This window comes from Lipophrys pholis, assembly GCF_963383615.2.
Source record: "Lipophrys pholis genome assembly, chromosome: 20".
Lineage (NCBI taxonomy): Eukaryota > Metazoa > Chordata > Actinopteri > Blenniiformes > Blenniidae > Lipophrys > Lipophrys pholis.
The window spans coordinates 18,482,806-18,495,814 of record NC_137648.1 but is presented as its reverse complement, the minus strand read 5'-3'; the positions used below and the strand labels follow the sequence as shown (position 1 = coordinate 18,495,814).

The following is a 13,009-nucleotide window of genomic DNA, read 5'->3' as shown; positions in this document are numbered from 1 at the left end:
AGAGCAGGTGGCGTCAAACTCCTTTTGATTCGGGGGTCACATAAAGTCCATTTTTATCTTGGGTGGGCTGGACTGGTAAAACAGTGCCATAATAACCCTTAAATTTAACTTAAACGTTTTTCTGGGTTGTGGTGTCGAGAATAAGTTTTGAAACAAATGTACGTTTTTGTATGATGTTTCACAATTATTACCGAAAATGACAAAAGTTTCAACATAAAGTAAATTTTTATGATGAGCATAAACAACATAAATGAGGAATTGGAAATTCTATCGTAACCGGTAACTCCTTTATTGTGAAATATATTATCAAATTCCAGCTCACCGCTTCAGGTAGAACTATAATAATCTAATTTCGATACGCACAACACTGTCACATGCAATCATAACCACATGAGATGATGGAGCTGAAGCTCTGAAGGACGAGGTCAGTCCGTCCCGGAGCAGAAAAACACGTCATTAGTTTTTCTAAATGCCGGCCGACACGCTGTTATCTGCTAGCATGCTAACCGAGCCCTGGAGCAAGCAAAGCTCCAAACATCAGAACAAACCCAATACGACTGGAAAGTAATGATCACATGTTATCCACTAGAAAGGACATGAATAATCATGCATAATATTTTTTCTTTTTTTTTGGGGGGGGGGGGGATTAATGCAACGCCGCCATGCACTGGATGCAGACGTGGACGCAGTGATACGCGCCTGCAGCAGACAACCTTAGAATAACTCTGATCCGCCGCGGGCAGCTCGTCCATACTATGCATACATGCACACTGCTATCTATCCATTCATAAGATTCTAAGATGTACATTACTGGACGGTACAGCGCTATATACCAGTATATGAATCTGGAGCATGAGGGTAGCTGGGCTTTAGGCAGTCAATTTTCTTTTGCACAGTTTCATTCTTGTATTTATCTCCCTCCTCTCTCCCCCTCTATATTAGGTCATCTCCCTTTTCTCCTGGCTCTCATGTTAATGCACTCCCAATCAGGCTGTCCATTAAGTGGACGTGCGCTACGCGCTCATCAGGCTGTCCAAAGGCCCGCATGCAAATGAGCTTAAATTGCAGCGTGCCGCAAGCTCCTTGAAATCTCCTCGGAGGGAGAAATGTGGGCGGAAGATATGCGCGTGGTGCGAAATGCGGGAGAACGCGTGCTTGTGGCCGTCTGTTTTATGCAAATGGGAAGCACAGAGACAAGCGGCGCAAAGGATCAACCCAACCACGCTGTCTTTTTGATGTGTTAAAGCTGAGACGCTGAGTGGAACTTCGGCCGAGTCCAAACGACGACGGCGTTTTCACGCAACCGCATCATTTTTGCCCGATCATCCACAAAAACGGGGTTCTTGTGAAAAGAGTTCCAGAGTGGAGGTATTTTAAAACGCCACCTTGCCGCACATTTGCTGAAAACGATGATCTCATTGCTCCACCTCTCGACCTATAACCCCGTGACCCTCCTCTTTGTCACTGAACAACAATGGCGGCTTCATGCTGGATCGATCGAGCTGCAGAAGTTGGTGAATTTTGGTGGCAGAGTTACAGCGCCACCTATAACCCTGGCATATGTACTACATCATTTTGAGTAATTCTTTTAAGGCGCCGTCTGCATGGGAAAAATTCTAAGAGTGACGGGGCTTCGTGATGTTTAGTGATGTGTGAGTCTTTAGGCCCCGTTTACACAACGTTTCAAGTAAAAACGCATCATTTTTGTGTTTTGGTTTCAGAAAAAGTTTTGTGTTTAGGCAGCACCATTTTGAAACGATGTGTTTACCTGGAAACGTAGAAACATTGAAAATTACGCCAGGCCACAAGTTGGCAGTGTTGCAAAGTTTTTGCAATAAACCCACAAAAAGAAGCACATTAACAAGATTAACAAGTACGAGTACGATATGAGCAGACAATCAAGTTGGACTGTTATTACGGTGACTGTCCCAGGTCCCAGGTGAATATGGACACGTGTGCAGTAGTAGCATTTCAGAAAGTCGCATTCCCCCCTGTTTCCATGGAGACAGGGGTGAGCCGTTTTCATAAAGTTGCCTTTGCAGTGGCTCCGATCGCTGTTGTCATGTAAACAGAAACCCAAAACTCAACTGAAGTTTTCAGTTTTCGCTTGAAAACGCTGTCGTCTAAACCGGGCCTCAGTTCCTCTCAGCTAGACTTTGTCGTTCACAGTAAAAACTTCTCCCTCCTGAAATCAGTCGAAACTTTTGCAAAAATAAACTGCTGTGAAAGTGAGTCACACACCAGACAGTGCTTTCACTCCCTTTTTGACCGGCAGGCATTTAGCTTTTTTGAGAAAAAGAAAAAAAAAAAAAAGTTTCTATTTTATTCTCAACTTACTCTTTGCCGTTTCTAAACTTTGTCAGACTGTGAGAAAGCGGGATGAGAACAGAGGGGGACAGTGCAGACAGATGTGTCGGAGTGAGAGCTGTCACGACTCCAGTCGACAAACCGTTTGAGGAGTCGAAGCCGCGGAGAGGAGGGGAAAACAAAAAAGAGTGACACCCATTGAGAGCGCTGCCGCTCTGCATTCAGGTTCCACCGAGGTCCCGGAGGTGGATGTATGGAGCGGAGGTGAGGGAGGGGGAGCGCCGAGTCAACGAGGCCCCGCCGCGTGCCAACTCTTAAGTGGCTGTGGCACTCAGAGATAATGAAGAACGATGATGAGGCCAAGTAGGGCAGCAGGCGCGGGGCCCAACGTTCCACGTGCTGCTCAAAAAGGTCAAACCTGTGGCGCAAGTCTCGGCTTTCATTAAACGAGCTCCTTCTCTTCACACCGCGTCATTCCCCGATACTTCTACATCGCGGGATGCAAAGAAAGCCACCAAACAAAAGTGAAAATGAGATGAGAGAGCTTCCCGCGTTCCTCAGTCGTGACCTCGAAACACACTTGTCGTCTTTTATTGTTCATTACTGAGCCGCGCGCCGCGATACGCTACCTAATCCCATTAAACTAATCCACAGGAAAACAACTCAACGGCACGATAACGGCTCGTGCCGCCTCCGCCGTTAATTTATGCCGCGTTTAAATGTGCGCCCGAATTGAAATAATTAATGTGACTCTTGCACTCAGACACACGGGATGGATGCCCCGCAGGACGTTGGTTTTCACCAAGACTCTTTGCATGTTACTGACTGTGTTCATTCTGTCGTTCAGAGTGACTCTCTCCAAGGTGAAGAACTTTGTTTGAGTACGAGACAATATGACGCTCGTGGGCCAAAATGGTCGAAGGACAGGCTCCAATCCGGCCCAAGGTTTGTAAAAACATGCAAAATACAGCAGTTATGTGGGTGTTTTTTTGGGGGGGAGGGGACATTTCACTGCAGAAAGTAGTCATTCTGTTAAATGATTTGCAAAAATAGAGACATTTTGATTCCGTATACGTTGGGCAACGACAAAGAAAAACTCTATTGTTTAAATGAGGTTATTATGGCACTATCTTACCACTCCAGCCCACTCCAGCTCACTCTGTTTGACTCCTAAACTAAAATGTGATTGACACCCCTGCTTTAAGATTTACCGTAGTTTCTGGACTATTGCTCGCACCTGAATCCCTAATCCAATCTGCCTGTCGGATCCTTTTCTCCCGTCTATCCTCTCACCCCAACTGAAAAAGCAGAAAGCCGCCACCTCTGAGCCACCTATGCGACGGTGGAAAGGGAATGTGGTGCTACATAAATAACGTTGAATTGAATTGAACCTGAGTATAAGCCACAACCACCAAATTTAAAAAGAAAAAAAAAATAAAGATTTACGTGATGCACCTGAACACATCACCCGGCAGAATGAAGCTTGTTAATCCAGAAAAAACACATAAATTAGCCACGTCGTTGTTTATGCCACAGGGTTTAAAGTGTGTGAAAAAGTAGCGGATTATAGTCTGGAAAATACGGGAATCGAATCTTGATGACTGAGAGGCTTCATCTGTAACATCATGAGGATCCTGTCCAGTAATCCTACATATCCTAAATATTTGAATAGTCATAACAGGTTGACCGATATCTAACCTTCAAAACCCCCAACTTTCCAAGAGAAAGTTGGAGTTAAATAACACTTTTCCCGAAAATTTTACTTTTATCTGCCTGAAAACTAAATTGTTGTTGTAATAATTGTTCTTGTGGTTTTTCTTAAAAGATGACTGCCTGAAAGATGCTAAAAGCAGAATGACGCTTCTGAAATTTTAGGAGTGTGTGATGAGTAGCAGCCACGGGCAACAATTATAACCTGCAGTGGATTTGATCATCTTTAAGGATTTTTTATTTTTTAACTCCCTGAATCGAGTCACAGCTCTCCCAGTAGCACCCGCGTGCTCCCTGAACATTGTCTGCTGGTTAACAAATGCTGAGCGTGTTTGGATACGCGGCTGGGATTATGAATAAAACATGGCGCCCTTATTAAAAATAATCTGACTCAAAAGTGCCAGAGGCCCTCGAGGTCGATAACCCGCCCCCATCGTCTCCCCACACCTCACAGGGTTCAAGGGTCCCTGATTAGCTCAGAGAACGCATTCACATTCTGTATGATCCGGTGGAGAACCTTGTTGAGTGGAATTAAATAAAGCAGATAGTGAGCGTTGCTCGGGGCGACACACACACACACACACACACACACACACACACACACACACACACACACACACACACACACACACACACACACACACACACACACACACACACACACACACACACACGATGGTGGTGGGGGGGGGGGTTGATCGGTTCATTACCTGAACATCTCGCCCAGACCCTTCAGAACGCCTTTCTTGGGTTTGTTCTTGTCCTTGTCTCTCTCGCGCTCCGGCTTCTTCTTCTCCTTCATCGAGGCTCGCTCTTTGCGGTCCTTGTCGTCTCTGGTGAGGTTTCCGTTCACGCTCGGCCCCACGGCGAGGTCGCCGCTGGTCGACGTCGACTCGCGGCCGGACCGGATGCTTCCCTCCGTGTCCTCGTCCACTGGAAGGAAAACGCGAGACGGATGGTGAGCGAGAGAAAGGGGATGAAATTCCCTATTTGTACCATTTTTGTTAATGTGTGCGAAATAAATAACCCAAACCTGAAAGATAATGGTGGTTGGAACCACAAGACTTTTTTGAAAATGGCTTCCAAAGTGGAACTTTTAGAAAACTCACTGCGGAAACGCTGCTACTGCGCATGTGACCCATGGCCACGGTAAATAAGTGGAAAATGCAACTTTTTCAAAATGCTCCAACAGCCTCCGTGGAAACAGGGGGAAAACGCAACTTTTTGGAAATGCTCCGATGCCAAAAACACTTCGCCCCCATGGAAATGAAAGTGCAACTTACACTGTAATAACAATCCAACTTGGTCGTCTGTCCACTAGAATGTCCGTATTCTCCCACTGTTAATGTTTGTAGCGTACTGCTGCATGCTTGTGTGCACCCACTAGTGGCCCAACAGGAACACTACACTGAAAACATTGATGTGAAACTTTTCCGAAACAAAGAAACGACGCGTTTTCACATGAAACATTGTCATGTAAAACGTGGTTTTAGATTCCAGCCAGCTCCCCATAGATCCCTGAAGCGGTGTTAGAAATCAGACGCTTCCTTCTTTTGGTAGCGACTATTATAAAATAAAGAAATCCGTGTCCCACAAGGAGCAGCGGCTTTGAACAAAACACACTGAATTTGTGTGCCTCATTAGCGCAGGCTATATTTACACAGCACAACCCATTGAGGATTATATTCTGCTGAACGCATTCTCACTCAGCTTAAAGCCTCAAGTTATTCCAGCTGTGTACATTTCACAAAGATCGCGACAGAACTTTTTCCTCTTCTTACAATTAAAAAATAAAAAAAATACAATGAGACTCATACAAAGCAGCTTCTTAATTATGTCTGAACTCATTTCAATCCACACATCAAACTGGAACCAAACTCCTTAGGTGATGCAAGGTTGATTAAACTCAAAATTTCCATCACATCTAATCAGAACCGATGTGCAAAATGTAATTAATCTGTCAGTAATTATACATTTAAATAATCTTGGTGTGGTGTGGCTCGCTGGGATCTTAATTGCAGATATAGTGAGCTGCGGAAACGACGTGGCTTCTGTCTGACGCTGCATCAGTGAGGTGGATGTCCTTCAGAATAAAAGTCACAGTCACGCGCGCCGTCCAGTAATTTCCTCACTTTGATGGGGGGGAGAGTAAAAACGCTTATCGTGAGGGAGAGGCTGATAGATTCTTGCCATACCTGACGAGGCGGACTGACGGTGTGGGAGGAAGCGGGGGGTGGGGGGGTTCACATATCAAGGATGAACGGCGGGGTTTGTTTTCTCTTGCGATCTGAGGAGCTATCAGCTATTTCTTTTCAGCTGCCATCTCGGAGGAAATTACCGGGATCACAACACGACGAGCCGGGAGTTTAAAATCAGCTCGATTATGCAGTTCCCCCCCCCCCCCCCCTTCTGTTTTCTCTACCTCCACAGATTTGGGCGCAGGTTCTGGATGGGTGTCGGCGCTATCGCTCAATCTGCCGCCTGCTTATCATCCACTTAAGAGCCTCGGTGGCAAATAGCAGCTGCGAGCCGGATCTGCCTATTCACATGACCCGAGATTAGCAGCGGTGCTAATGTTGCAACTGCTTAATGATGCCAAGCTGCAGATATCGCACTAAACATTGTAATCCGGGGGCTCCCAGAGGGCTTCAGCCAAGTGTGCATAGATAGGTATGTGTTAAAAACTTGGCGCTTTAGAAATAGAGTGTAATTGATTTTCAATTAACCAAATCGTTTTCAGCGTCCCTGCCGTTTCTGGGGAATCGGACGTCGTTTTCAAAACGTTGACGGGAAAATGCGAAACTTTTCTGAAAGTGAAAACACCAAAACGATTTGTTTTGGCTTGAAGAGTTGCCGTGGAAATGCGGCCTGAGACAGGCTGCAGGATTTCATGTTGAAAAACAAATACCGTTAATTCTGCCTCCTCTAAAACACTTTTAAAACATCCAATTTTTAAAAATATTCATTTTTTTGGGCATATGTGTAATTTTTGGATGTAGAGACCATAACAAAAGAAGATTTAATACGTTTCTATTCCACCTACTCCTTTTGTACGTTCAGTCTTTCAGCCATTCATTCATTCATTGCCGTTTTTTTGTGTCCACTTCATTTAACATGAGAGCTCCTCCACATTTTACAATTAACTTCCAATATTTCATTGGCGTCTATTTAATTTCAGCCTTTCAGACAGAAAGCGACGCCGTCTCCGATCAAATAAAAAAAACCTGACAAAAGTCTTTGACATCAGACTTCAAGAGGTGAAGCCATCGACGGCGTATTTGAGAATTCAAAGGAGAAAAAAAAGGAAAAAAGAAGAGTGACAATCTCAAACAGAAGCGCTGATGAAAGTGTCAAAAGACTGAGGGATAATTTGCAGAGACAGACAAGCAGGGGAAACATTTTGTCACTTTGGAGGGAGTCTTCCATTAAACTTGCTTGGCTTAATAACAGAGGACACGCAGGCCGTCCGTCCTGCGGGCCCAGGTGATGACAGACAAGTGAAATTGTCCGTCATGGAAGACAAGGTAGATTTTCTTTTTTCCTCAAACAATGCCACACAAAGTAGCACACGGGGAAGTGTTTCTTTTTTCTTTTTCTTTTTTTTCTTCTTTTCTGGCCCAGCGGGATATCTTGTGGGGACACATTTGCTTTAGGTGAAGCCACATTCTTATTATATGTAAATAAAAGTCTGGGAGCAGCGGAAGGCAAGGCTTATCTGTCAACTTTGACTATTAACCTCGGTGACGAGCGCAGACTGGCTGCTTTTATCTAAATTGAAAAACAGAGTTATTTGAATATCATGGGGAGAATGCAATATACAGCGGCGGGGGGAAAATCGCTTGCTTCCCCCATTTTTCTTGGTTGAGATAAGACTGTATTTAGTGGCGTGCCGACAGAGCTTATGAGAACAAAGCGTTTCAGGCAAATAATTCCTCCTTTTCTTCACATGTCCCCCAGCTCTTTTAATGGAATCCTTTAATGGTGAAAGATATTTATATCGAGTGATTGCTCTTGTTGCGTTGCTATTACCTGTCGGGAGGGAGGAAAAAAAATTAAAACTCTAAGACGGCCGTCTCTCAGTATGCACGTTTGTTTTTGTCATCAAGCATGAGAAGGGACAGATCTCGTAGCTCAAAGCGGCGTGTCTGTCCCTGCGTCGTTTTCACGTATTTTAGGGTAAAATCAAGACCTCGTGTACATGGGTGCATTTTGACGTGAAAATTTAAAACTTTGGTTGCGTTTTGGATGTCGGTGTTTGATTTTAGAGTATAATCTTATTTTAAGATTTCTTATGAAGTAAAATTTACTTGCTGCAAAGGACATATAATTTTAGTAGTTTCAAACAATTTTTTAAAAAAATTTTTTTAATATAGATTTTATATCCTCTGTTTGAGCTATAACCTTTCGGCACTGTAATCAACATTGGTAGTTGCGATTGACTCTTAAAAAGGTCATATTAGTCAGCTTTTTAACACTTTCACAAGGTCTCGTTGGTCTAAAAACTTTGTGTTCAAAGTTTATTACCTCAAATCTGTGTGAGCTGGACTGGCTCCGCCCACACATGCCCATCTTGGGAAGAGGAGGAAGTACTTACTCTCGTGGTGCCATGTGCCAGAGCAGAGCTGCCTAATTGTGGGAGGAGTTAAAGGGAGGGCCTACCTTGATTGGGATTGGCTAAACCCCCGATGACACTATATAGGGTTTGATTTCTGATTGGCTGGTTGGAGCAACACACTTTTTAAAAACTGAAACAAACCAGGGGAAGAGAGGACAGACTGTCTTCACTTCTGGGGCGTCGTTCCAGGTATGGGGACGATTATTTCTGTTGGAAAATCATTAGAAAGTGAATTTATCATAATGTGACCTCTTTAATAGCATCCAATTCGTCATCTGTCCATATGAATGTCGGGGACACTCTATTGTGTTAATTTTTTACAGTGTATTGTTCTCTGCACACGTGTGTGGCTTCATTACAAAAACAACTAACAGCGCCAGCTCGTGGCCCAACGTGCTAACTACATCGTTTCACCGCTTCTGCGTAAAAGGACATCGTTTTTCAAACATTGCTGTTTCAACACAAATTTTCTGAAATGAGAATGCAAAAAGGATGCACGTTCATTTGAAACCTTATCGTGTAAAAGGTACCTAAGAGTTGTGTTTACTTGCATTCCCAGTCGGCTGAAACAAACCAGGCAGAGTTGTTCTGCATTACGTGCCAAAAAAAATTATCCCTGTTTGTCATTTCCAATCACGGTGAATGCAATTAGGAATTCACCGTATGTATGGATGCAACACCAGCCTGACGGATGTGAGTAAACAGCAGAAACTCCCCGTGTGCTCTGTGTTGGAAGACACGGCAATGCACTTTAAGAGTATGTAAACTCCTGGGAGAGCGTGTTGCCAAAGCTTTCGACAATCCCACTCAACATGACTGATGTGAATATTAATGAGTGTGTAACCTAGCCTTTTTATTGCACACACGCTTTGTGTCACACACATCCATCACATATCATGAGGGATTATTAACCTGGATAACTTGCTGGTGAGCAGAAAGCTCCAGGGAGGCTACATTAAACTGGCCGACATTAAACTGACTGTGTAATAATCTTCCTGTACTTCTTGTTATGTAACGCTATGACATAAACAAACACAGAATAAAGTAAGCACAATTGGCGAATGCAGCTTTCCCATGTTGTCCAATTTTGATCAAGATTAGTGCAACTTCTGGTCGTCATATCTTATTACCCTGAAGCACACGATGTCTAAACCAATTACTTTTCCTATTATTGATCAAATTAAACAATGAAAGACAAAATCCCGGAATGCAGACTTAACCAATCAAGAAAGGTTGTGATCAAAAATAAATGCTTGATATTGTTACGAAAACAGAGAGCTCATATTGTTCTGCTTTCTCCGTTGTTAGATGTGCTCTGAAACTTTGCATGCGGTTGTTTTATGCTTTTAGTTTTTATGTGTTTCTAAAGAATGTTCCCCACCACTGACTTCAATGTCACGCCGATTCAGATGTTAACATGAACTTGGGAGTTGACAGACAAGCGATTCGGACTTGTGATTGTGCTCCATGTAGAGAGCGACCGCTCACCCGTGTCCATGCTGTTGTCCTCTTCTGGCGGGACGATGCCGGGTTTCTCGTACGACTTGTCGATGGCTGCTCTGAAGCTCTCGTTGCACCCTCGGCCCCGGATGATTCGCGAGTGCGACCTCTCCACGGTGATCCCACCGTTCAGCGTGACCTCTGCCATGGCCGTCTGGAGACTCTCCAGCGAGCTGGACTTCTTCAGGCCGAGCGAGGGTCCGACCTCCTGCCCCCCAGCGCCTGTGGAAAAAGTCCACAGCGTCAGTGAGGCCTGCAGACTCTTGCACAAACTGAAACCGGATCATTACAGAGCTCGCTGCATGTCGATGAATCACTCATGTTTTGCTCGCTTTATGCAGGAAGATGGTGGCTGGAAAGCCAAAAAGAAGGTGCGAGTCTGGCACTTAATGTGAGAAACAAATGATGCCATTGCCTGGCCAATGGAGTGTGCGAAATGAGAACAGAGTATTATATCTTCACCCAGACATTTTCCTACTGAGAATTATCACTCAACCTTTGTCTCTGTGTCTGCACAGTTAAATTATGTGGCTCAAGCATAATGCATATAAATGGCCTCTATAAAAAACAGCAATGTTCCACAGAGCCATAGTGATTATAGTGTTATGCTAAAACATAATAAATTCCTCAAACGCTGAGATAAACTGACTGCTGGTGCCCCCTCGCTTTTTGTTTTACTCAGTTTCTCTGAGAGAAGTCAGATGAAATGGAGAAATAAGAGAAAGAGTATGGAAACCAAACAGACCCACGACCATTCAGTTCAGACAAAATCTCTTTTTTTTCATTGATTGTTCGACTCAGTACAAACAGTATCTGGACTAGTTGAAGAAAGGTGCCTCAATAGGAAACAGATTGCTCTGGTACTGGTCTGCCAGGTATAAAACCAACTAGTAGCTTCTAACGAACTACAAAATACAAACTAAAAGCTGAAGACTGAAGGCCCCTGCATACTCCCATAAGAACCCATAAGAACAAGAAGAAAGGTTTGGCCGTGACGTCAGCCAGCTGCCGGAAACTCCCAGGCCACGCCCCCTCACGGCAGGAACACTTCTGTGAAGCAGCATTTTAACTTTTCAACTGCACAGCTTATTTCTCGCTTCATATGTTTTCAGAAATGCATTTCACTGAACTTTTTCAGTAATAAAAGAGAAAGTTTGTGTCCGAGTTGCGATGTTGGTCCAGTTTTAACTGCTGGAGCTAACAGCCCTGAGTGATGCGTTCAGGTGCATCACGTAACTCTGACCTCCGACATGTTAACGAGCTGTCGGGCTCATACAGCGGCGAGGTTACAGGTTAAACATAATTAAAATATGATTGATACAGTCATTAGTGAGTTGGAACATGTATGTGCAGCACACAGCAGTGCTGAACCAAAATGAAGTCATTTTGTTCGACACTGGGGTGACGAACTTTCTTCTTCTTATGGAGTATGACTCGGCCTTGAGGCTCCATTTACGCAACAAAGTTTTAAGTGAAAATGTAGAATTTTTGCATTTTCATTTTGAGGTTTGTTGAAAAAGATGTCCGTTAACACAAAAACTGCAAAAAGGTCATGAAAACACGGCAATTCACATGCCAGGCCACTAGTTGGCGCTGTTATTTGACAGACGATGAAGTTGGATTGCCATTACGGTGACTCTCAACGATAAAACTACCGAGAGAATGTGACTGGGAGTCGGGGCACTCTGGAGGCCGCCATTGTTATTGGCCATCTACTCTACAAATATTTACACCGGCGGTGGTGTATGTGTGTAGAGGTAAAAAGTTTTCCCCGTTTGCAGGGAGACGGAGTCAGAGTGTAGAGTTCTTGCAAAGTTCCACCTTGGAAGTGGTTTTCAAAAAGTGTTGAGTGTCGTTATTGCCCATCTACTTGCGCAGAAGAACTATCTACTACAGCCGCGGCGCACATGATCAGTCTCAGCATTTCACAAAAGTTGAAAAAAAATATCTCCTTAAAGAAACACACACGGTGCTGTTAAGTGAGCTTGTATACCAGTTGTGGGGACAACATAGCCAGTGTTCAGCAGTCAACCTCCTCCAACAGTGGAGCCTCAGACACATGTAATTATTTTTCCGATGCTTGCCAGAGGTTTGTTTAGGGCATGTAAGTGGAGCGCGACTCAGGTATTGGTATTTCATTTTGTCAGAGAGCGTCCGTCAGCTCCCCGGAGCTCTCACCTTAGCCGCTGGTTGGTAAACAAGCAGCCTGTTGATTTTCTGTCGCCTTTATTCTTCCTTGATTTCGCGTTCGGCGAAGGCGCCGTCGCACGGAGCAGGATGGATTTTGGAATATGTGCGGGCTTGAGCCTAAATAGATGTCAGTGTCTTTGGGGGAAGCTATCAGTAATAATGGATAGAGTGTTGATTCAATTACTTTAGCTGCATCACAGACTTTCGACTCCCATCACACCATGTGGATCCAGACCATGTGGAGATGTTTGCTCGCTGCTCTCTGGAAAAATCTGAATGCTCATCAATGATACTGAAGATTTAGCCACATAGTTCGGACCCAAATGTGTCGTAGAAGAGATAATAAACTCATCTGCATACAAAAAGTACAACAAATGAATAGTAACTTACAAGAGTGATGAACCAATTAAAAAAATTTACTCTGGGTCACTTAAGCAACGCAAGCTGGCAATTCGACACTCGCTTCACTATTTTTCAAATTCGCCATGTCCACAGTTTGTGTGACCCTCAGTGTGTGCTTGCTGGTTAATGCTGATTTCTAGATTCGGAATCCACTTTTCCCATTTTTGGAAAAAGTTAGTTCTATTTCTCAGAGAGAAAGTATTTTTGGTTTCCATTGTGAATAGTCTGTAAACACATCCATCCATTGTTCGAGGTTAGGGGGTTCAGGTTTGTACGAGTCAACTT

General features: G+C 44.1%; 1 protein-coding gene across 1 annotated transcript in view; it reads right to left on the bottom strand.

The window, feature by feature from the left end:
• Positions 1-13,009, bottom strand: part of LOC308125596 (partitioning defective 3 homolog) — a gene marked incomplete at its 5' end in the record, with an annotated part of 413,756 nt that overhangs the window by 119,766 nt on the left and 280,981 nt on the right. Inside the window, 2 exons of the mRNA XM_080489471.1 lie at positions 4,728-4,950; positions 10,121-10,354. Coding sequence (XP_080345597.1) covers positions 4,728-4,950; positions 10,121-10,354 — 457 coding nt within the window. The remainder of the gene's footprint in view (positions 1-4,727; positions 4,951-10,120; positions 10,355-13,009) is intronic.